Source organism: Meles meles, chromosome 9 (genome assembly GCF_922984935.1).
Source record: "Meles meles chromosome 9, mMelMel3.1 paternal haplotype, whole genome shotgun sequence".
NCBI classification, from domain to species: Eukaryota; Metazoa; Chordata; class Mammalia; order Carnivora; family Mustelidae; genus Meles; species Meles meles.
Genome location: NC_060074.1, coordinates 51,401,685 through 51,428,218, shown reverse-complemented (window position 1 = coordinate 51,428,218; position 26,534 = coordinate 51,401,685). Strand labels below are relative to the sequence as shown.

At 36.0% G+C, this 26,534-nt stretch overlaps 1 protein-coding gene across 2 annotated transcripts in view; it reads right to left on the bottom strand.

The window, feature by feature from the left end:
- ARL6IP6 (ADP ribosylation factor like GTPase 6 interacting protein 6) overlaps window positions 1-26,534 on the bottom strand; it is a 36,357-nt gene that overhangs the window by 1,702 nt on the left and 8,121 nt on the right. Inside the window, exons 3-4 of one of the 2 annotated variants that reach the window (XM_046019177.1) lie at window positions 22,477-22,609; window positions 20,619-21,182 (exon numbers count right to left, since the gene is read on the bottom strand). In XM_046019177.1, coding sequence (XP_045875133.1) covers window positions 21,167-21,182; window positions 22,477-22,609 — 149 coding nt within the window. In that variant the 3' untranslated portion in view covers window positions 20,619-21,166. Of the gene's footprint in view, window positions 1-20,618; window positions 21,183-22,476; window positions 22,610-26,534 lie in introns of those variants that run through there. The other variant, XM_046019176.1, reaches the window with a different exon arrangement.

The following is a 26,534-nucleotide window of genomic DNA, read 5'->3' as shown; positions in this document are numbered from 1 at the left end:
CTTTTTTACTGTGCTTCATAGTCACTGAGTGTATCATAACCTAATTCTATGGTATAAATCTTATTATACTACAAGCATGTTCTTTCATTAATTAGCACTGTTTCCCTCTTCTCTTGTTCTCACTTAGAACTAAAAATATGTATTATTTCAGGTATTTAGATCACATGAAGAAACTACTCTTTCTGTAAGCACTAAAAACAGCACTTGTCCATATATAAGTCATAAATCAGATTATGTCTTTTATAGACATTTCAGTTCTCAACTTAATAGGTTACTTAATTGAAGTGGCTTTCAATGAGTTCCTAAGTATTAGCAAAGACACATCTCTTGTTTTATGATTACTATGAGTGCCAACTAGCTTATGTGCACAGATTTCCCCTGACATTTGATTCCTCTTACAGTAATTTTACTTATTTTACTACATTTTAAGTTTCCTCCCACTAACTATTGCAATAATACTCTTTGTTTATCCTCATACAGATGAGATGTGCTAAAAAAATACAAGCTAGTATCTAAATGGTGTCAGAGGAAGAACAGAAGCTTTTCCTCGCTGGAGCAATCCAAATTGAGGATATAAAGGGAGGTGCACTGCACGAATAAGACCCCAAAGTCATTTGTAGTAAGAGCTGAGGGTCACCATGCCTATGCCCTCTCATCTCTCCTAAGGACAGCTCACAGACAGGGAGGTATTTAGATTTCAGTTAACATTTGAAGGATTGTAGCCCTACAAGATCTGTGGCAAGGAATGAAGATACACTCCTTGAAGAATACCATTTCTGCATTCACCTGAGACTATAGAAGGCCCTGATAGCCTGATAGCCACTATTATTATTATTATTCATATTCTCCACTCAATCTCAGTCACCTAGGAGTTAATTTAAGATGCCTCATGTGTTACCATTAAGGGTTAATCTACTTCACCATGTTACCTACTCTATGGTAAAATAAAATAGATACACTAGATGATTTATCTCCTGAAAAAAACTCCCTCAAATATATATTGATTAGTGAACAGAAAGCTAATTATAAAATTGAACTATCAGCCTGTCATTCATTACTAAAAAACCACTAATGACCCAAGAACATTTTTAAATTCATACTAACAAAATGAAGTCAATCATGGAAAAGAATTTCAGGAGTTAATTGTTCTCTTTTATTAGTTTTTGACCCTGGACTTCCATAAAAATAGAAAAACCTCTGAAGTTACAGTTTACTAAACTACAATATAGGTATGCATAACTGAATTTTATGGAGATGCACATGCTCAAATGTTAAGTAACCCTTACATAACAGGCAAAGCAAGGAATTTTAATGGCAATGAAGAAATGCTCTAGAGAAGTGATTCTTAGTCTTTCTACCATCTCAAATGTACCACATTTCTACTAGGAACACTGTATCAGTTGTCACACATGTACTGTTAGGCAAGGGACTTAAAATCTTTGAGGAATCACTTGCTTTAAAACTCCTTTTCAAAATACTCATCATTATTTTCCCCTCTGGGGAAGAAAGACAACCCCTGCTGGCAGGTTTTTTCTCCTATGACTTATTTGTGATCTTTGAAGTACTGAAAAAAACCCAAGGTAAACCTTCACTTATCTCTTATAAAGGTCATGTCAACACCCTTCACTTCTCTCTTATAAAGGGCATGTTTTGAATTAAAAAAGCTAGGACCAAGTATAGTACATATCTTACTCAATCTCTATATATGCATGTTACTTCCTAAATTAAAAGTATACAGAGTAAATCGCAAATGCCTAACATGCATATAGATCAATGAATTTTTATCATGGTGCGCCCTCATGTACCAACCATCCACATCAAAAAACAAAACATTTCCAGTACCAAAGAAAGCTCCTTTGTTCCTCTTCCCCATCCACCTTCTCTCCCCCAAATTCTGAGATAAGCACTATAAGCATTTGTTATCATGATGCCTGGTTTCACCTGCCCCCATCTACATGCCCTCATACAATACATTTTCTTCTGTGTCTAGATTCTTTCACTCAATACTATGTCTGTAGGAATCACCCATGTTGTTATATGTAACATTAGCATGTTCTTTTGTATTACAGTTTAGTACTCCACTGTATAAAAATAATAAAACTCATCCATTCTACTACTGAGCATTTGGGTTTTTTCTAATATGAGGTTCCTATACATAGAGATACTATGAATATGATGCTCCATATCTTTGTTGGGTAGGAGACACCTGTACTCATTTCTCTTGGGTAAATCCTAGGAGTGGAATTGCTGGGTTAAAAGACAGAAGTAAATTTGGCTTTACTAGAAATGTCAAACATTATCCCAAAGTAGTTGACTACTGTACACTTCTACTGTGTAATGTAGAAGTTTCAGTTGTTCCACTCTGTCACCAACATTTAGTATTATCAGTCTTTTTAATTTTAGTGACTCTGCATTTTATGCTGTTGTGGTTTAAATATTTTTTTCTGATGATAAACATACTTACTGCACATTTAAAAATTCCCTTTTTTGAAACTCCTGTTTATCTTTTGCTCATTTTTCTACTGGTTTACAGAGCTCATTACATATTCTATATACAAATTCTTTGTCAATAGTATGTGTCACAAAAATCTTCAGTTTATGACTTGTCTTTTCACTCTCTAATAAGATCCTTTGATGAACAAGTTATTAAATATAGTCCAATTTACTTTTTAATGTTTAGTACTTTTCTGTGGCCTTTTCGATGAATCTTTCACTACTCCAAGGTTATAAAGATATACTATTTTTTAGAAAAACTTTATTGTTCTTCCTTTGACTTTTTGGTCTATAATTCATCTAAAATTTTTGTATATTGCATAAGGGCATGCCAATGCCCATGTTATTCCTTATGGATATCCAACTGTTTCAGCACAAATTATTGAAAAGACCATCTTTCCCCTACATTAAATTGTTGTGGTACCTTGTCCTAAGTCATATAACCAGGTATGTCTGGTCTGTTTTTAAACTTCCTATTCTATTCTTTGTGTTTATCCCTCAAAAAAAGGCATTAGCCAATTAAAAAAATCCTATGCTACATAACTGAAATTAACATAACACTGTATGTTAACTAAATGAAACTGAAATAAAAGCGGAAAAACCCAGAAAGAAATTTTATGATAAAAGCAAAAGATCCTCAGAACAAAAACTACAAAATCTTAGAAACACAAATGACAATGTGCAAGACTCACATGAAGATAATCATAGAACTTTACTGAAGATCTAAATAAATAAAAAGACATCTTGTGTTCTTCAGAATTGAAAACAATATTGTAAAAATGGCAATACTCCCTAAATTGATCTATAAGTTCAGTATAATTCCTCAATTATCCTTTCCAACTGCCTCTTTCTGAAGATATGGACAAGTTGATTCCAAAATTCATATGGAAATAAGAGACACTAAATGTCAAAATAATACTGAAAAAGAACAAAGCTGGAGAACTCATACTTACTGATTTCAAAACTTAACACAAAGTAATCAAATGGTATGGTACTGGCATAAGGATAAACATATAAACAAATGAAACAGAATTAAGAGTCCAAAAATAAACTCATAGATCTATGGTCAATTAAGTTTTAAAAAAGGTACCTAAGACCACTTGGTAGGTAAAGTCTTTTCAACAAATAGGTGCTGGGACAACTGGATGTAAAAGAATGAGTTTGATTCTCTAACTAATGTAACATACAAAAATTAACCCAAATGGACCAGACCTACATGAAATAACTAACACTACAAAACTCTTAAAAGGAAGCATAGCTAGAAATTTTCACAACCTTGAATTAAGCAATGATTTCTTGGATAAGCAAGTAAAGAAAAAATAAACTGGATTTCATCATACTAAAAACTTTTGTGCTTCAAAGGACAATATCAAGAGAGTTAAAAGACAACCCAGAGAATGGAAGAAAATATTTGCAAATCATATATATAACTGTGATCTACTATCTGAGATATAAATTCTTATGACTCAAAAAAAAAAAGGACAAAAAACTCAATTTTAAAAGGGGCATAGCATTTGAGCAGACAGTTCTGCAAAGAAGATATACATTGGCCAACAAGCACATGAAAGGATGCTAGACATTAGTCACTCTAAAAATGCAAATCAAAGCTGCAATGAGATAACACTTCATACCCACTAAGATAGTTACAACACAAAAAAGAAAAGAAAGAAAATAATAGGTTATTGGTGAGGATGTGGAGAAATCAGAAATCTCATGCATTGCTGGTACAATATAGAATGGTACAGCTCCTGTAAGAGAGTTTGATAGTTCCTCAAAAAGTAAAGAGAGTTACCATATGATCCATCACTTCCATTCCAGGTATATACTCAACAGCTAAAAACATGTTTTTACACAAAAACTTGTACCTGAATGTTCATAGCAGCACTTTTCTTAAGAGTTAAAAAGTGGAAACAAACCAAATGTCCACCAACTGATAAATAAAACGTGGCCTATTCATACGATGGAAGGTAATTCAGCCATCAAAAGGAAAAGAAGTATTGATACAGGCTACAACATGAATGAACTTTAGGACCACTACACTCAGACATTAAAGACCACATTTCTGGGACTTGTATGATACCATTTACACGAAATGCCCTGAGTAGGCGAATCCATAGACAAAAAGTCTGGAGGAGGAGATGACAGAAGAGTAACTGCTAAGTATGAGGTTTTCATTTTGGAGTGATAGAAATGTTCTGGAATTAGAGAGTGGTAATGATTGTACAACACAGATAATATACTAAAAATCACGGAGTTATATGCTTTAAAATGCTGAGTTTCATGTTATGTAAATTATATTGTAATAAAAAATAAAACTTTATTGAAAGACATTAAAAGAGTATCTGAGTAAAGAGAAATAACTTAACCATAATCCGGGAATACTCAACACTGTAAAGATACCAACTACCTCAGAAAGAAACTATAAATTCAATGAGATCTCAGTAGTAGCTCAACAGAATTATTCTGGTGGGAAACTTGATACTACGTTTACCTCACATAGTAAACATGCAAAAGGAGAAAAGAAAAATTCTGAGAAGTCATAATATAAAAACAAAGCAGTTTTTAACAAAGAAGTTAACAGAACCAAAAAAAGACAGATTAGATTTTAGCATCCAGAAACAGATCTATGTTTGTAAGTTTAAGTTATATAAGGGCTGGGGGAAGAGGTGAGGTATATATGTATGGAAATTTTACATTTTACCAATAGGCATTTTTAAGACAAAAGGAACAAAACTGACTATTATTTTCAAGTTCCTCCCTCCTTTTCCTAGTCATAGTTTTTCATTTATCAGTATAGGAGAAATCAAGATTCAGCTTATCTTCAAAAGAGCTATCACTATATTTACATGGAATAAAAAGAATTGGTGATTTTAGGCAGTCTTCCTTCAGCCCTTTGGTTTGGTTTTGTGATCCCACAAGTTATATGAATATTAAGAAAAAATGAGTAAGAATAAATGGGGGAGGGCCTGTAATTCTAGTGTTTATAGGTTTTTCAAAGGCTCACTCTCAGTGTGAGGCTCAGAAGGTATTTCTGGCCTATTACAAATTCTTAATTTCATTTATTTCTTTAACTAAAAAATTTTTTTTAAAGATTTTATTTATTTATTTGATAAAGAGCAATCACAAGTAGGCAGAGAGGCAGGCAGAGAGAGAGAGAGAGAGAGAGAGAAGGAAGCAGGCTCCCTGCCAAGCAGAGAGCCCAATGTGGGGCTTGATCCCAACACCCGGAGATCATAACCTGAGCCGAAGGCAGAGGCCCAGGACCCACTGAGCCACCCAGGCGCACTAATTTTATTTATTTATTTATTTAAAAAAAAAAATAATAAAAATTTTTTTTGCCTTCAAAAATAAACCTCTTTATGTAAATGTCCAATTTATAGATATTCATTCAAGAATTCCAAATAACTTCCAATGCTTCCCCTAGAATCAAAAGTACTTAACATTTGAATTCAAATTATGCTCTTTGTATACTTTTTTTTAAATTTCTTTTCAGCATAACAGAATTCATTGTTTTTGCACTACACCCAGTGCTCCATGCAATACGTGCCCTCCCTACCTCCCTAATACCCACCACCTGGCTCCCCCAACCTCCCACCCCCTGCCCCTTCAAAACCCTCAGATTGTTTTTCAGAGTCCATAGTCTCTCTTTGTTCACCTTCCCCTCCAATTTCCCTCAACTCCCTTCTCCTCTCCATCTCCCTATGTCCTCCATGTTATTTGTTATGCTCCACAAATAAGTGAGACCATATGATACTTGACTCTCTCTGCTTGACTTATTTCACTCAGCATAATCTCTTCCAGTCCCATCCATGTTGATACAAAAGTTGGGTATTCATCCTTTCTGATGGAGGCATAATACTCGATAGTGTATATGGACTACATCTTCCTTATCCATTCATCTGTAGAAGGGCATCTTAAAATGGGCAGAAGATATGAACAGACACTTCTCCAATGAAGACATACAAATGGCTATCAGACACATGAAAAAAATGTTCATCATCACTAGACATCAGGGAGATTCAAATTAAAACCACATTGAGATACCACCTCATACCAGTTAGAATGGCCAAAATTAGCAAGACAGGAAACAACGTGTGTTGGAGAGGATGTGGAGAAAGGGGAACCCTCTTACACTGTTGGTGGGAATGCAAGTTGGTGCAGCCACTTTGGAGAACAGTGTGGACATTCCTTAAGAAATTAAAAATAGAGCTTCCCTATGACCCTGTAATTTTATTTATTTTTAAGATATTATTTGAGAGAGAGCACACGCGTGCACACACACACACAAGAAGATGGGGGAGAGCCAAAGGGAGAGGGAGAAGCAGACTCCCTGCTGAGCAGCTGAGCAGGGAGCCTGATGTGGGGTTCAATCCCATAAAATGAGATCCTGACCTGAGTGGAAGGTAGATGCTTAACTGACTGAGCTCCCCAGATTCCCCTCTTTCTTAATTTTAATTTGCACGCATGTATAAGGTAAGGCACTATTGGTCTTACACAAAATATAAATAAACATCAGGCCCAAAGCATCTATTGTGTATTGTTTCATTCAGTTTTATCATGAGGTTTACTAAGGATTCCAGAATGTTTCTCATTGTTGTAAGTCATTCATGACCTTTTATTTCATAATCTGAAGCAGTCACATGCTATAAGGCAAATGGTAATAAAACACAAGGGAGGAGGGGCTTGGGAAAGTTTGGCAGAGTATATACAATTTTTGCTCATTAATTCTTCTATAATTTCACGAAGGAAAATGTATGGAAAAGGAAAATGATTAGCACTTTCCAGGGGCACCTGGCTGGCTCAGTAGATGGAGCATCCAACTACTGATCTCAGAGTTGTGAGTTCAAGTCTCATGCTGGGTATAAAGATATTTTTAAAAACACAAAAAAGAGGGTATGTATATGCTATGGTGAGTGCTGTAAATTGTGTAAGACTGATGAATTACAGACCTGTGATCACAGACCCCTGAAACACATAATACATTGTATGTTAATAAAAAATTAAAAAATAAAATAAATATACTTGCATCCTAAAAAAAATAATAATAAAAAGGGTAGCACTCTCTTCTATCATGTATTTTAGACCAACAAAGCAAAATAACTATGGTTTTTAAATCCTATATGATAAAGTAAAATATGGGAAACTTGATCAGGTATATAATAAGAAAATTTCTACCCAGAATAAGTAAAACATCACCATTATTTAATATTAATATTGTCAAACCCACAAAAATAGATAGATAATATCCAGCCCTTTCAAACTAATTTGATTTTGTCATGCCACACAGAATTCTAATTTTGGGCTATGCTACTGAATAGATGGAACACACACACACACACACACACACCCTTCACAAAGAAATCAAATCCTATCATCTCATAGCACTATTTAATGGAAATGTTTAACTTTGATAACCTTCCATTTTGTTTCAGGATTCACACAGTCTCTGAAATAGGCTTAAAGAAATTTTGAAAATGACGTGACTATTTTTAGAGACTTGCTACAATTATTTCAAATATAAGTGTGACCAAGAAAATGAATTCAAAATAAAATTCTTTCCAAGCCACTCATATTTTCTCCATATACCTAAATACACTGTAACAAATTAATGTTCCTAAAACATCCCCTTGTTCAAAATGCTTTTGTGTCAACTGTATATAAAATATAAGTGTAGGATAGGTGGCTCAGTTGGTGAAGAATCTGCCTTCCACCTGGGATCAAGTCCCACATCAGGCTCCTTGCTCAGCCGGGGGCCTGTTTCTCCCTCTGCCTACCACTCCCCTGCTTGTGCTCAATCTCTTTCTCGCTCTCTCACAAATAAATAAATAAAATTAAAAACAGAATAGAGAGAAAAAAAAAAAAAACAGTTAACAAGATCAAGTTTTCTTAACAATGTGAATTCTGACCCAAGCTTTCAGAGCTTGGCAATGGACCGACCAAAAGACAAAAGAGGTGTAAAGGAAAAAGGACAGAGCCAGAAGTGAACTTACACTTAAGATTTCATGCATATTAGGTGAAGGACTACGCCAGATTAACACAAGGTCCCTTCCAGCTAGTTCTAAATTTCGATTAATTATTCAAAGTAGCTGGGATACTTACTTAAGATTTAATGACTTAATGACTTAAATGATTCTGGAAGTTAAAAGGAGCCATAGGGGCGCCTGGGTGGCTCAGTGGGTTAAGCCTCTGCCTTCAGCTCAGGTTATGATCTCAGGGTCCTGGAATCGAGCCACACATCAGGCTCTCCGCTCAGTGGGGAGCCTGCTTCCCCCTCTCTCTGCTTGCCTCTCTGCCTACTTGTGATCTCTCTGTGTCAAATAAATAAATAAAATCTTTATTAAAAAAAAAAGGAACCATAAATTAAGGTACTGAATTAAGACACTGCCAAAAGTTTCAAATAAATTGCCTTTGTTTATTTAAGACAGAGACCAACAGGTTCAAGCAGGTCTCCTCTCTTGTTTCATGTTGTTTATTGTTTTCACTGTAGCACTCACTGGTTGACTCTGAAATGAATCTCTATACTACATACCAGACTATACTCTATTAAAATCTTCATTCTTACGTCATCTTAATTCCAATATTTCCTCTCCCTCTTCTATGTTCCTGCATTTAAGACAAGCTTTTACGACAGAATTCCCTCCAATTTGAAATAGTCATTTCACTGCTAACCAATTTTGCTCTAAGCAGAAAGCTCTCTGTACTTACCAGAATAAGAAGTTATATTAAAGGCCTAAATAAGGACAAACTGGCTATTTGTTTCTGTGTGTGACTGGCTCAGTTGGAGACAGGATGAGCTAGTTGGTACAAATTTATTCCCCCTTCACACATCTGATTTTGTCTTTTATTTTTCATTCTATCCCAGGCCAAGAAATCCCCAATTCCCAAAGAATTTTCAGCTGTGTGAGCTTTGGTTAGAATAACTATCAGTTCTTCATCTGGAATCAGAAGTTCTTAACCAAATCCAAAATCTGAAAGAAAATACTAAATACCACTACATTTCAATTACCTGCAAAGTATTTCCTTTTATGTTTCTTTCAGAAATACAAAATAATACAACTTCTTTGTATTCATTTCTCTAAAAATTACTTAGAAATTGTGGAGAGAATGAAGTTGTGTGTATTCCAACTAACTTTACCAGTGCTATTTAGGACATAAGGGTTAGAATTTTAAAAAGGAAGCTTCCCTCCCTTAGGAAATGCTGTCTGTCATTAAGGAAAAAAACAATATATTCACCCCGTACTTTATACTCTGAAGTTCTTTATTTTATAATTTTCTCAGTTCTCTATTCTTTTACTTCACTAAAATTTACATAATGAGTTATATATATCAGGCATTATATATGGGAGATAGAGAAAGAAATGAGCAAGAATCAGTACTGTCCTCAATACTGCCCTCTAAGACAAGAGTCTAATGACACAATGTGCTGAGTGTTAAAAGTTTTGTAGACAGTGTTACTGGAACATAAGGGAGCCATCTGGCTTGAAGAAGGGGAGATTTTAAAGAAGAGTTAATGCCTGATCTAAAACTGAGTATGAAGAAATTAGAATTCTGAAGAAATGACAACATGTGTAGAAGCAAGAGACAATGGAGAATGCAGGAAATGGCTAATGGTTTAGTATAGTTAAAGGATCTGGAAAGCAAACTCTCTTTCAACTGAATTTAATCATGTCTCTAGTACTTACAGAATGACATTAGCCCACCTGAAAGTCTAATTCTTCATCTTTAAAATGAGAATAACAATTCCTCTCTTTAGTGTTTTCGTGAACACTAAACTACGATAACATTAACAATGTTTGTTTCAGTGTCTAGCATTTATTGAGCACACACACAGTAAATGCCAGCCTTTATTTTGTCTCCTTGACTGGCTGGAGTTACTAAGAGAGAGGGAAGAATTGAAGGCAATCCTGGGTTCTCACCTGAGTTACTGGCTGGATAAAATATCACTCACCATGGGGAGCCTGGGTGGCTCAGTGGTTTAAGCCTCTGCCTTTGGCTCAGGTCATGATCTCAGGGTCCTGGGATAGAGCCCCACATCGGGCTCTCTGCTCAGTGGGGAGCCTGTTTCTCCCTCTCTCTCTGCCTCCCTCTCTGCCTACTTGTGATCTCTCTCTCTCTGTCAAATAAATAAAATAAAATCTTTAAAAAAAAAATATTTAAAAAAATATATATATATCACTCACCGTAATAGGGAAGCCAAGAGAAGAAACAGGATGGTGGGTAGTGAGCAATAATGAAGTCAATTTTAGATAGTCTAAACTGAACCATGCCTACAGGACACTGAAGTAAAAATTCCCAGCAAGCAATAGGAAATACAAATAAAAACCAAAAGACAAGTTTCTCAGGAAGAGCCTCCAGGTAGCCCAGATAGATCTGGAAGTCTTCAGCCAACTAGGAAAAGCTGAAAAAAGTGATTCCATAAGAGAAGTAGTGATCAGAAGTCTGAAAGAAAACAGGAAGGAGCACTGTCATAGAAATTAAGAAAGAAAAGAATTCTGAGGAGGAATCCTAAGCCATCTCAAATAATGGATTGAAAAATGAAAGGGGCACCTGAGTGGATTAGTCAGTTAGGGGTCCCATTCTTTTTTTTTTTTTTTTTTAAAGATTTTATTTATTTGACAGAGAGAGATCACAAGCAGACAGAGAGGCAGGCAGAGAGAGAGAGAGGGAAGCAGGCTTGCTGCCGAGCAGAGAGCCCGATGCGGGACTCGATCCCAGGACCCTGAGATCATGACCTGAGCCGAAGGCAGCGGCTTAACCCACCCACTGAGCCACCCAGGCGCCCCTAGGGGTCCCATTCTTGTTTTCAACTCAGGTCATGATCTCACAATTGTGAGACAGAGCCGTGTATTGGGCTCTGCATTAGGCCCTGGGCTGGGCATAGAGTCTGGTTGGGATTCTCTCTCCCCCTCTTCCTTTGCCCGCGCCCCCCACCCTACCCAATGTGTGTGTGTGCGCATGCAGGTGTACTGGCGTGCACACACTCTTTCTCCAAAAAAAAAAAAAAAAAAAAAAGAAAGAAAGGAAGAAAAAAGAAAGAAAACATTTAAATTTTGTAATTAGGAGGCCTGCAGTCAATTCAAGGAGAAAACAATTTAGTGTAGGGTTAACTCCAAGATACCTCTGCTAGCAAATTTAGTCAGTGTGGAGACAGGGCCTACCCCTTCTCTAGTCTTTGAAGATGCTTAAACAGGCGAAGTGGGTGTAAGGATTTTTTTTTCTTCTCTACCAGAGGAGAAACTTGAATGTTTTAGAAATATTCCAACAAGAAGATGAGATAAAGGGGAGACCTGAAAATATATGAAAAAAGGAATTGCAGGGATGGGCAGGGTAAAGGATCTAGAGGAAAGGAAGTAAAATTACGTTTGGGCAGGTGTGAGGACACTCTACACTTTGAGAGAAGAGAAACAGGTAGGATAATAGGTGTGTATGTAAAGTAAGCTTATAATCAGGAGAAGGGGAAGAAGCTGGAAGTTCACTCACAATGACCTTTTTGTGACTGGAAGTGGAACCCACAGAAAAGAGTGTGATGTGATGAGGATTTGAAATAGCCACAGGGGTTAAAAAAAAAAGAGAGAGAGAGAGATGGATCCATGGATGGTTGGATGGACAGTGCTACCTGAGATTCTAGTTCGGACTATGAGGGTTGTGAACTCTGATTACTCAGATCTTAGTTTGGATGATTCAACTCAGCCTCATTATTTTCTTTATATGATCACCACAGGCCTTGGCCTGTTTTAGAATGAATTTGAGGCCTTCTGCTATTTTAACATTTCATTAGCTTTGCTCCAGACTCTCTCTCCTACTTGACCTTTCTTTTGACCTCCACAATTCTGCAACTGTATAGGACAGGTACATCAAACTTTTTTCTTTACACAACGCCTGGTAAAAGGAAGCCAATTTTTCTCATGGTTCGTAACAACTGAACACACAAAATTTGTATTTACTTTGGCTTTCCTATTGTAAAATTTCAATTAAAATTATTTTCCTTGCCACTAGATTATGTTTCCCACTCCATTTCTTAACCCTGGAAAACCATTTCCCAAACTTGGCAAGCAAGTCACTTTGGATTCACAATCTAAAAGGAGAAGTGAGTAAAATAAATACAATGGGCTTTAAAGCAGCTGTCTTACTTATTTTGTTATAATTTTAAACATCCTCAAGTTGTAAGCTTTCCTGCTTATTCAAATAGGCAGACTTTAGTTGAACTTTCATTACTACTTCGGATCATTTATTCATTAAAACTCAGATATTCATTAAAAAGTATTAAGTCTATCAATAAGGTATGAAGTAGTTATCTGTTTTCCAAAATTGAAATGTGATTTTTAGAAATGTGTGCCATACCCTTATGGCTTATAAAACTAGTCAATTAAAACTATATGAACAGACAAGCAAACCCCACCTAATATATATATATATATATTAGGCTTTCCTATTGTAATATATATATTTGAGGGCCATATATATATACATATATATATATATAGCCCCCAAACTAAAAATCTTTTGTAAGCACTATCTAATTTCAGAGTAGTGTCCTGAAGCAGGGGTTGGCAAACTAGAACACACTTGTCCTGCACCTATTTCTTTTTACCGGAACATGGCCTCACTCATTCCTTTAGGTATTGTCTATGGGTGCTTTGGTGCTAAAAATCAACCTGTTTCAACTTTAAGGGTATATGAGAGACCATATGATCCACAAAGCTAAAAATACACACCACTTGGCCCCTTACAGAAGAAGTTTGCTGACTTCTGTCCTAAAGCCCTCCTATTCAAAGAGTGGTCCATAGACCAGCAATATATAAGCAACGCCTCTGAATTTCTTGCAAACTCAGAATCTCAGACTCTAACCTAAACATAATGAATCAGAATCTTTACTTTCAGCTAGATCTTCTAGTGATTCTAAAAGCCTCAAAGTAGGGGCGCCTGGGTGGCTCAGCGGGTTAAAGCCTCTGCCTTCAGCTCAGGTCATGATCCCAGGGTCCTGGGATCGAGCCCCGCATCGGGCTCTCTGCTTAGCGGGGAGCCTGCTTCCTCCTCTCTCTCTCTCTCTGCCTACTTGTAATCTCTATCTGTCAAATAAATAAATCTTTTAAAAATAAATAAATAAATAAAAGCCTCAAAGTAAATACTGATGCTCATTATTTGGAAATCTGTAAATTAGCAAGGAGATTTCTAACTAGATCATCACTTCAGAAATCTATCCCAATTACTTTCTACATGAAAACTTTAAATTTACTCTACACTGTAGCATCATGTTCTAAATAGATTTCAGGGCTTCTTTAGAATTTTATATGACAGGGAATTAAAGTAAGAAATCAAGTTAAGAGACTACCTAAGGAGGAAAATTTCTCCTATTTCTTTCTTCCATTTATATATTTACATTGCTAGGACAGTGGCTACACACTGGGTATATAAGTATATTTATATATGTACATTCAAATTAACCTCTTATGATAAAATACGGCAAAATACTTTTAGAATGAGGTATCAAAGAATAAGATTAAAACCATCTTATTAGTTAGCTTACTAAAATCTAGTTAGCTTACTAGATTTTATTTTATTTTTTTTTTTTTAAGACTTTATTTATTTATTTGACAGAGATCACAAGTAGGCAGAGAGGCAGGCAGAGAGAGTGAGAGGGAAGCAGGCTCCCCGCCAAGCAGAGAGCCCGATGCGGGACTCGATCCCAGGACCCTGAGATCATGACCCGAGCCGAAGGCAGTGGCTTAAACCACTGAGCCACCCAGGCGCCCCAGCTTACTAGATTTTAAAGTATACTCCACTCATATTTGATCATGATCTAATGATCATTAGATCTAATTATCTAATGATCTAATGATCTATTTGATTGATCACTCATATTTGAGTGGAGTGATATATTTCAAATGCATACACACACAAACCATACACACATATTCATTTACGTACATAGTCACAAGGTTTTACTAATTAAGAAGATTACAAATACAGAAATAATTATGAACTAGTCTGTTAACACTAGTTATATTTCAGGGTTACTTAAAATGAGACTGTACAACCCTTTCACCTTCATAAGTATGTAACTGTGCTGTTTCATAATAAGCTTGTACTGTTTTCTAACGACCTTATATTAATTCTATAATCACAAATTATTAAAAAAATCAGTAAGGAGAAATTTTAAATCATGGTCATTGTTCTAACAAATAAACCTCTAAATTACTGAAAAATAGAAAATGCTATTAAAATATAAAGTCATTAGAAACATGTCTGTATATTGACTTCAAGGTTTCATGATAAATCTGAGGTAAAGATTATCTAGATAAACAATTACTTAAAGATGTAAAAGGTGAAGGAAAAAGTATAAAGATAAACACTTGAGAATGTATCATTCTTCTTCTTCTTTTTTTTAAATTTATTTGACAGAGAGAAATCACAACTAGGCAGAGAGGCAGGCAGAGAGAGAGGAGGAAGCAGGCTCCCCGCGGAGCAGAGAGCCCGATGTGGGGCTCGATCCCAGGACCCTGAGATCATGACCTGAGCCGAAGGCAGAGGCTTTAACCCGCTGAGCCACCCAGGCGCCCCGAGAATGTATCATTCTTAAAAATACACAAGAGCTGGGGTGCCTGGGTGGCTCAGTCAGCTGAGCATCTGAATTTTGGTTTTGGCTCAGGTCATGATTTCAGGGTCGTGGGATGGAGGCCCTCACTGGGCTCAAGGACTTACATTATAAATAAGTATCATTAAAAGAAAGTATGTACCATCTTTTTTTTTTTTTTTTTTTAATATTTTATTTCTTTGACAGAGAGAAATCACAACTAGGCAGAGAGGCACGCAGAGAGAGAGGAGGAAGCAGGCTCCCCGCCAAGCAGAGAGCCCGATGCGGGGCTCGATCCCAGGACCCTGGGATCATGACCTGAGCTGAAGGCAGAGGCTTTAACCCACTGAGCCACCCAGGCGCCCCGAAAGTATGTACCATCTTAACGGAGCAAGTTGATTTATCAATCTACACATTAGTAAACTATGTTATAATAGAATTTAAATTTTCAACTTTAGGAATTTCCTCATTTTTTAAATTTTTTATTTCTTATTTTTTAATAAACATATTATGTATTTTTATCCCCAGGGGTACAGGTCTGTGAATCGCTAGGTTTACACACTTCACAGCACTCACCATAGCACATACCCTCCCCAATGTCCGTAAGGTGTTTCCTCATTTTTTAAAAAGACTTTATTCCCCTTAGCATTTATTGTTTTCTAGCTGTACTACCAACTTCTCTGGTCCTACTTTCTTTCTCCTGTATAGCATAACGATGGTTTGCTGAGGTCTTTAATCCGTTTTGGATCTCAATCCTATAATAATTATGCCTCCCTATATACACTAGTCTTTTATCTAGAATTTTGCCAACTAGAAATTTTAACTGAGTCACAATCCTATGCTTTGCCAGTGTGATACTATTTAATGTAATGACCTATTGGCACTGAAAAATCCTAAAGATGAGCAAAGTTCTTTAAAATGGAATGATGTATGCATAATTTTAAGTATCTCTTAATGTACAATTTCTTGGAAAATCAGTCAAAGGGAAATAAAGGCGTATCTGGTTGGATGAAAGTATGTACATATTAACCCACAGTTTATCTATATATAGCAATCTACTACGTTGCAAATTGAATAATGTCAGAAATTTTAACTTTATTCACTAGTGTGTTGAAGTAGAAAAATGCCCTCAAACATCCATCTGTGCTGAGTACTATCATGATTAAACAAAGTCCTTATTCCATAGGAAGTTAGGGGAAATAGTACAAAAGATAAAAAGAATGATGGGATTCCCAAGTCTTTAGATTTCACAAGTCAGTTAAAAAAAATATTATTTTGAAAAAAGGAAGTAACTGATACTGTGTTTTGTTGCCAAACTTTTACTTTGCCAAGAACAATGTTTAAAATCATTACGATCTATGGGTGCCTGGTGGCTCAGTCAATTAAGTGCCTGCCTTCGGCTCAGGTGATGATACTGGAGTCCTAGAATCCAGCACCACGATGGGCTCCTGCTCAACATGGAGTCTGCTTCTCCCTCCCCCTCTGCACCCCCCAATCATGTACTCTCTCTCTCTAATAAATAATTCTTGAAGGAAAAAAACCCATTACTATCTAATATCAGCATTATTTCATTAAAAAAGAGGGTCTATATCAAAAGAATACAAAGAATAAAACCTTAAAAGAAGTAACAATTACCTAATAAAAGATATTTGGCAGCAAGAGGCGGCCACGGTTAGATGCCTGGCTTAAAAAAATCTCAATTAAGAAAAATACTCTGGGGGCGCCTGGGTGGCTCAGTGGGTTAAGCCGCTGCCTTCGGCTCAGGTCATGATCTCGGGGTCTTGGGATCGAGTCCCGCATCGGGCTCTCTGCTCGGCAGGGAACCTGCTTCCCTCTCTCTCTCTGCCTGCCTCTCTATCTACTTGTGATCTCTCTGTCAAATAAATAAATAAAATCTTTAAAAAAAAAAAACCCTCATACAACAAAGAGTTGTCCCCTAGTAGTCCCCTAGCCACACCTAGCTTCCTCCCCAATCAGGAAGACTTAAATAATGAAATATCTTTGGATGGGTAGGTCACATACCTAGATGCATTAACTCCTGGAAACTATAATTAAAGCAGATAACCACAGTATGAAATACTGATTACCCACACAGTTACATTTGCCTGCTCAGAAATCCCTGAGAAAACTGAATGAATGAATGGGGAAAACTAATGTGAAGTGAACTCGAGATGCTGATTAAGCAGCCTGGAAAAGAAAAATAATGAATTACAAAGTAGTGAGAAGTAGGGAAAGCCTATATAGACACTTTAATCTGAAGTTACTGCCTCTGTCTCATTATTTAACATGGTAACATATTTTCAGAAATTTTAAGAAAATGATTTAAAAGTATATTTGATTCAAATACACAAAGCAAATGCTTCCCAATAAAGAACTCTGTGTGTGTAACAATACAGTACACCTTTTAACCCAGTTTGCTAAGTCAGTATAACAATTTTTCTTAATAGGCGTTTTGAAGTCCATTAAATACCTGTCTGAAAACATACCTTGCAAAGTTCTTTATCTTGTTATTTTCTAAAGGTCCTGTGCTTATATAAAAGCAAAAATTTCTAAATTTTGTTATGGACTATGCTTGTACCCCCTTCCACACTTTCTCCTATTTATGTGTTAAAACCTTATCCCCCCAATGTGATAGTATTGGAGGTAGGGTCTTTGGGGGTAATTAGGATTAGATGAGATCTTGAGAGTGAAACCTGCTCTCAGTCTTGTGAGGATACAATGTGGAGGCCATGTGCAACCCAGAAGATAGTTCTCATCAGAACCAACTAAGCTGCCACCCTGATCTTAGACTTTCAGTTTCCACAACTGTGAGAGGAACAAATTTCTGTTGTTTGTAAGCCACCAGTGTATGGTACTTTGTTGTAGTGGTCTCAGCTAAGAAAATATCTAACAAACATAAAAGAATAAATATGAAAAAATACTTTAATGAATACAGAAAAAGATTTTATTTCTAATCTCAACTCTATCAATGAATTATTCATTCAAATTGCTGATTTCATTAGATCTTTCATGTAATATTTACTAAATATCAAAACATGTTTTTTTTCTTCCCTTCAGGACTTTATATTTTTAGGGATAAACAACTGAGAGCCACAGTATACATGGGCCTCTCGTTTTTTTTCTCCACTTTTACCAATTAGCTTATTTGGGGGGGAAAAAAGCCCAAATGTTTAAAATTTGTAAAGGAGAACGAAAGACTGCTTTTTAAAAAAACCAGTTAGACACGATTATTTTACTCTCATCATGTCTGATACTCATGGTACTAAAAATTTAAAAAATAAGGAAAAAGTCCCTTCATTTTAGATTCTTAACTATCCTGCTTTTCTTCAGTTTCTAGTTAAGCAAATCCCTGCTTAATAAATTATCTTAGAATCTAACTATCATTTATATTAGATTTCCCTTTAAAAATAAACTGACATCTATGATGACGTCTTTAAAGTGTGTTTAAAACAGGGGCGCCTGTGTGGCTCAGTGGGTTAAGCCTCTGCCTTCGGCTCAGGTCATGATCTCAGGGTCCTGGAATCAAGTCCCACATCGGGCTCTCTGCTCAGCAGGGAGCCTGCATCACTCCCCCCACCCGCCTCTCTGCCTACTTGTGATCTCTCTCTCTCTCAAATAAATAAATAAAAATTTTTAAAAAAGTATATTTAAAACACTGAAAATTCAAAAGAAATGTCAAATAATAAACATAATATTATATACATATTATAAAACATAATGTTAAATAAAAAATGGTTTATAAAACAGTATGTCTATTATGATTCCAAGTTTAATTTTTAAAGTGTGAAAAGAATGGAAAGATATACATTAAAATGTTGGCAGCCACTTTCTGTTTATAAGTTTTCCCTTTTTTTTTGTTTTTTTCTTTGAATTTTGAACAAAGAATTTACACTACTTTCATTTAATCAGGAAAAATATTTATATTAACATCATTGTTTAAGTTATAGAATAGCCTGTTACAAAGATATTTTTATAAATGCATGATATTGCAAATTATTGAAATGTATCAATCTGATTTCTAAGAAAATGAAGTCTGATTATTTCAACTTTCTCAAAAGGTACAGAAGTCCTTTCCTTGTACAAGCTCTCACTCTACTGGTGACATAGAGAATATACCTACTCTGACATTTCTGAGTACAGTTATTGCATTATTTTCTACAAGCACCAGAGGGCAGGATTTTCACTATAAAACTCAGTTTCATCAATTAAGTCTATATTATATCTGCCTTTGTCGTCTGGTTTCTGTTAATATGCCATTATCTATCACTATATTTATTATATGCCTTTTTTGGACTGTGTATCAGCATATGGTAATTTTAAATGACAGTTTCACTCATGGCCTTGAGTATTTAATAGCTGATTTATTATATAAAATTAAATTACCCAATTTACAAATTGAAAGAAATTCAAATATATATATGTGAACATAATGTACATATTTTAAAACTGTGGCTCTAGGGCTGTATTAAGAAATATGCAATCTGAGTCTCTAATCTGACACTACCTCATATTAAAATTGAATGAGTAAGAGCAGCTGGCTGGCTTAGTCAGTGGAGCATGAGACTCTTGATCTCCGGGTTGTGAGTTCTACCCCTGTATCTGGTGTACAGATTACTTAAAAAAGTAAAATCTTTAGAAAAAAAAAATTGAATGACTAATAACACACTGAAAACAGAGGTCGATCAAAACTGGTTCTAGTTTAATACAAAATGCAAAGATAGGGCACCTGGATGGCTCTGTCGGTTAAGCATCTACTTTTGGCTCGGTTCATGATCCTGGGGGGCTCGGGAATGGAACACCACACTGGTCTCCCTCCTCAGTCGGGAGTCTGCTTCTCCCTCTCTCTTTGTCCCTTTCCCGCTTGTACTAGCCCTTTCTCTTGCACTCTCTTCAAACAAATAAAATCTTTTTTAAAATGCAAAGACAATTTTTTTTTTTTTAAAGATTTTATTTATTTATTTGACAGAGAGAGATCACAAGTAGGCAAAGAGGCAGGCAGAGAGAGAGAGGGAAGCAGGCTCCCCGCTGAGCAGAGAGCCCGATGTGGGACTCGATCCCAGGACCCTGAGATCATGACCTGAGCCGAAGGCAGCGGCTTAATCCACTGAGCCACCCAGGCGCCCCTGCAAAGACAATTTTTAAAAAGGATTTATTCATTTATTTTGAGAGAGAGAGCATGTGTGTTCACGCACAAGTGAGCAGGAGAAAGGGCAGACGGAGAGGGAAAGATTCTGCAGCAGATTCCCTGCTCAGCACAGAGCCCCACATTGGACTCTGGGGCTGGATCCTATGATCCTGAGATCATGACCTGAACCAAAAACCAAGAGTCAGATGCTCAATCAACTGAGACACCCCAGGTACCTTGAAATGCAAAGATGATTTTTAAGAAATTAGTTAAATACCCACAGAATTCCAGTTTTTAAATAGAATACTGAAATGCTTTTCTCTAACTCCAAAAGCTTCTAACATCTTTAAGGCTTACGAATTCTGGTGGGGATAGAAGAGAATCTGCAAGGGAAAATGATATTCCAGGAAGAGAAAACAGCAAGAGTAAAGTCATGGCATCTCAGAAGTACAGTTTATTCAAGGGATGCCAGGGTAATATGATTATGTGGATACAGAACAGGGTGCACTGGAGAAATAGCTAAAGATAAAGCTGGGAAAGTAGGGTAGGATCACTTGGGGAAGGACTGTTATGCTGTACTTGGAAGTTGACATCAGTTTGAAGGCAGTAAGAAAACCACTGAAGGCTTTTAAACAAGGAAGAGTGTGACTAAGATCTGCTTTTACAGAGGTAACAATATACAGGATGAATTTGAAAAGTGAAAGCTTGGAGTAGGGGAGATGAAGGATTGAAGGTCACTAGCCAAGGCCTTAAAAAGGGCAAAACCACTGAGGGTACAAAGACAAAGTATTCCAATAACATTCCAAAAGGCAAAGGATATCCATTTGGTAAATGATAAATGCAGTGAAAAAGGGTTTCAAGCCTTGATATGTGAATGGAGACTGATGTCTTAAAGACAGGCTGGAGTCTTAATAATTTTAAGTGCAGGGTGCGTTCTGATATCCAGGCTGCAAGATCTATTAAATAGCTAGGAATCAGGAGAGAAGTGAGCTAAAAGGAAATAAAAGGAAAAAAATATGTAAGATTATGATTTTTGGTCGCCTATGAAAGGAGCCTAATTATATTATCAACATTAGATGCACATTCCTTGTTACCAAGTAATTAATGTCATCGAGCAGCAGCAGTATAAATTTGAATTGAACAGAATATTGCATAGCAAAACAAATTTGGCAACTGAATGGTACTCATGTAAACTATGGGATGGTATTGAGTTGTTGGGTATAACTTAATCAATTTAGATTATCAATTACTCATCAATGACTTCTAACACATATACAAAATTTATTGCCAAGGGTATGATTTATGTTACATATACAGTATACAGATTTATTAAGATGTTTAAAATACACGCACATATTACAACTGAAGTGAAGCCAGAAGTTTTAAAGATCTATTTATTTATAAGTTAGAAAAATATGAGTTTACTAATAATAAGAGCTGGTAATACAATGATTATTAATAAGTATTGTTAGTAGTAAACTTCCTATTTATAGAGTCCCTCAAATAGATTTTATTTGATCTCTACAAGCTGTCCATGAAGTAAGCTGAAGCTGGTAGTAATAACAGCAACAATAACAACAATACTCTGGTAATATACATTTATCTTAAACTAAAATTTATTTCCTACTCTTCACCTTTTTCCCAACCCCTCAGTTTATAGAATTCTCTTATTTGGAAATTTACAGTATTTAAAACCTGAGCTTTTCTGACATAAATAAACTAGATTAGAACACTGCCTACTCAATTTTCTGAAAGTCTTTGAAATACAGAAAATACACACCAAAGAAATTTATTGTTGTTCCACAGTGAAATGCATCTAATTTGATCTACAGATATAAACTGGGTGTCATAAATGCTTGATTATTAAACAAAACTGAAATCCAAGGAAAAATCTAATCCAATTATTAAACTGATATTAATCTGACCATTTATACATGCATTCAGTAAGACTTTCACATTGCTGATATAAATTTAGCCTTCATAACTTGTTTAAATGAAATTCTATCCCCAAAAAAAAAATAAATAGCAATCAAAATTCCTTACTTTTTTAGATCATTTCTTGAATTTCATTTTTTAAACAACCATTACATTATCTAGGTAAGGAGCTTAAAATATTCTCCAGTTACCTAAAGGCTGAGCCACACTGAAAACCTTGAGTCATTTATATTTTATAAAGGCAGGGACCTCAACATGCTATCTTACATAAAGCAGCCTCTTGTTCCTATCTGTTTTAGCATTTCAACAGAATTGGAATGGGTTAAAAAGAAGAAACAGGAATACTTACTTGAACTTGGCTGGTGAAAGAGGAGTAGGAGGAAACATTCCTGGTTCAAAAGAATCAAAATAAGTCACTGTCCAAGAAAAGCTACAGCAGGAGAATCCAGCAGATAGAGATATTATAAGTGGAGTCCAGAATCCTTAATGGGAAGAGAGGAGAAAAACTTAATTATTAACACCAAAGCAATTTAAAGTAAACCAGTATCTTCATGTTCAAAAGATTATGTGTATTTTTGAACTTCTGAACTGTCTGTAGGTAACACATAAGAGATTTGAGCTTAGTACAAGCAAACTCATGCAAAGACATAAAATACTAAAGCACAATTAGAAGTCATATCATTTGGGGGCGCCTGGGTGGCACAGTTGGTTAAGCGTCTGCCTTCAGCTCAGGTCATGATCCCAGGGTCCTGAGATTGAGCCCCATTGAGTTCCCCGGTCAGCAGGCAGGGAGTCTGCCTCTCTCTCTCCATCTCCCTCTCCCCCAGCTCATGCTCTCGCTCACTCTCTCTTCAAATAAATAAAATCTTTTAATAAAAGAAAAAAAATAAGTCATATCATTTAACATCTTATCATTTCAACTATAAGTTAATAACATTAAATAATTAAAAATAAATAACATTCAATAGTTTAATATTTCTATTATTTAACATGGGGAAAAGAGTACAAATTCAACTTAAGAATATAACTTATCTTCAGCTTTATAAAATTCAACTATAGGAAAAATGGTTAAAATACTTCACTGTTAAAATGTTTTGACATTTTTCATTTACTTTGTGAATCAGAGCTTGCTATCTTTTATTACCTAGTATTATGTGATTCCTCTCTTTCCATATCATGCACTTTTGACATAAGAATTAATTTTATGGTATCTACTCTTTACAGCTTTCCTATAAACATTATAAACCTCATCAGATTCTTCAATTTTCCTCAGTTTATGAACAAAGTTTAACCCCAATTTAAAATGGGTTGGGACCCTAGGTTCTAGTTTCAAAGTGGAAGACTGCAAGATTTTCTCAAAGAACTCTAAAGTCAAAAGCATGGTATTATATTGGACACATGGAAGGGGTAAAAGATAGAGAAATGGAAGAATGAGGGAAATGAACAAAGTGAAAATAGAGGGAATAAATTAGACAGTTTTTATTTCTAAGATTTACTTATTTATTAGAGAGACAGTGAGAGAGGGAACACAAGCAGGGGAGTGGGAGAGGGAGAAGCAGTCTTCCCACCAAGCAGTGAGCCCCATGCAAGGCTCATGACCTGAGCTGAAGGCAAACAATAACTGAGCCACCCAGTTGCCCCAATTTGACAGTTTTTGGATACATATTTAAACTGCCTCTTTAAGAGAGTTTACTATGCCAAGACCACTGATGACTGTGTGTCAGAGGCCTCAGTAGTACCAGGAGGGAGGAAAGGTTGAGAAGACTACAGTTGAGAATGACCTATGAATTACCAAATTTCCTGGCTGCACAAAATGTGCAACCAAGATGTCTTTTATTAGCAAGTAGTTAAGAAATACGTGCATCTAGTCTGTTTATAAACCATACAAAGTCCAGTAACAGACTGATAAAACAGCTAAGAGACAAACTCACAGCAATGAAGTATTAAGAAATACTGTGGCAATCTATTTTTTGAAAGATTAACCTTAATTTTTTCTCACTAGTTCCCTTTCCTTTACCCCCTTTCAAAGAGATAATGAACTGTGCATTCACGGCCCCAGAAGGATGTAAGAAAAAGAAACAGCCACAATGTCTCTCTAGTTTTTATGTTGCAAAATGATTAAGCAACCTAGGATAGATATAAGCAAGAGGGTAGATCAACACAAAATATCTTGAATACACAACAAAGATAATGAGTTGATTGGGATACAAATAAAATGTTTGTGTAGAACAGGGAGAAAGAAAGAGAGGGCTTAATGTGCAGGTGAGAAAGATTTCTCCTTGTTTAAAGAAAGTGATATGTCTGCTCTTGTGTGTATGTATGGAGAAGGGGGGAAGTACTGGCAGAGTACTGGGTCTTCCTGGCAGAGCCATGGAGAGGCCACACAACAGTCCAGAGGGATTATAGTATCTTGGCAGATGGGCCCAGAGCCAAGTCTACAGCTGTCCCTTCCCTAAGTGGGGCACAGAAAGAGCAGATGGTGATGTGGCTGTAAAAATGCGACATCTGAAAGGCCATCCTTAGCAGAAAGCAAGATGTTTCAGCAGTAACTAACTCATTTGAGCAAATGTTTTGAGGACTAGGTTGCACCTCACCCCAATGTCCTGGCACAGTGTTACACTTCAGAACCTTAACCTAATCTGGGACTAGGTAGACAGAATCTCAGCAGAGACTGAGTACAACCTTCCTGCCAATACAGTGAGATACAGGACCAAAACAAAAATTATTAAGTGTACTTAATGTACAACTTAAGGATGGTTATTCTGGCAAATAGCTATTACTTGTTATTACTTGTTATTATTTAGATGAATACTGCTAAAGGCAAGAAAATAATTGACAAGTTTATACTGTTTAATATTATATAATACAAATCTGCAGAACAAAGATAGTAATTATGAAAAATCAACTATCTGGGGACTGTTGTGGAATGATGGAAACTTCTAAATATCTAAAAAAAATTGAGAAAGACACAAAATAACAGATTAAAAAGTTACAAAGTATGAGGCTCTCTAGAGTCATCAAGCTTTTTCATTCAGGTTCTTTAACAGAACACCTGTCAAAACTGATACAAGAATATCCTTGAGTTTTGGGGCGCCTGGGTGGCTCAGTGGGTTAAAGCCTCTGCCTTTGGCTCAGGTCATGATCCCAGGGTTCTGGGATCGAGCCCCGCATCGGGCTCTCTACTCTGTGGACAGCCTGCTTCCTCCCCTCTCTCTCTGCCTGCCTGTGATCTCTGTCTGTCAAATAAATAAATAAAAATCTAAAAAAAAAAAAAAAAAAAGAATATCCTTGAGTTTTCAAAACTGAACACTATTCCTCAATCTAAGTGTTTGCCTCATTTTGGGCTTTTTAATTTTATATTCACTTTGAACTAATCAACAGTTACACCACTGATAAAAGCAGATTCACAATGAAAGGTCTAAAAAAGTACACAGTAATATCATAGTCTAAAAGTGCTTAAGCTTCAGAAAGTGACTCAATTTGTTTGTTAACAAGCAGAAAAGCCATACAAGTTGGCAACTAGCAACAACTGAATCTTAACAAGTCCCCTCCTCCAGAATCCTGAAGTCAAAAACTTGACAAGTAATGCTACGTAACTCCATTTTACCAAGAGTTAACATAATTTGTAAACAGTGCAAAAGCATATAAAAGTTAAAGTCGTCCTACCTCAATTAACCAATTCCTCTCCTAAAAGCAATCGGAATTCTCACCAGAAAAACGGTCCTGTGCTTTGCTACTCTCACATAATGATGAGACCTTTTATATCAGTACACATAGCCACAATTCTATTGCATAATTTATGATTCCACCATTTTTTTAACGATTTATTTATTCATTTGAGAGAGGGAGAGTGACTAGGGAGAAAGAATTGATATAGAAAAGACCACTAAAATCCCATGATGTATCTTAGATTTATAGGATCCAACAGACCAATATTTCAAGATTAAATAAGCTTCATTCCATCAAAAACATAACTAGTCTCTGGAAGATGCCCCAAGAAAGAATAAAAGTCATGAAATACCCGTTTTACACAGTATTGTTCAAGAGAATTAAAAAATGGGTCCAATAGACCTTGACTTATATTGAGCCAATTAAGTGACTTCAACTTTGAGTAGGTAAGGATAGGTTTTGAGATCTTGTAATTTTGAAAAAAGAAAATCTGCAGGATTTTGTTATTATGTCAGGTTTGTGAACTACTAGATCAGTGATTCTCATGAACTAGAAGCATAAGCATCACCTAGACATTTATTAAAAATACAGGATTTGTGGGTTCTATACCATACCTACTGAATCAGAAACTCTAGAACAGGTGAAGTCTAGTAAGGTAAGTTTTAAGTCTTCCAGCTAATTCTAATGCCAGCTCAAGTTTCACTTCATTAGCCTAAGAAACATCTCCCCAGATCCCAA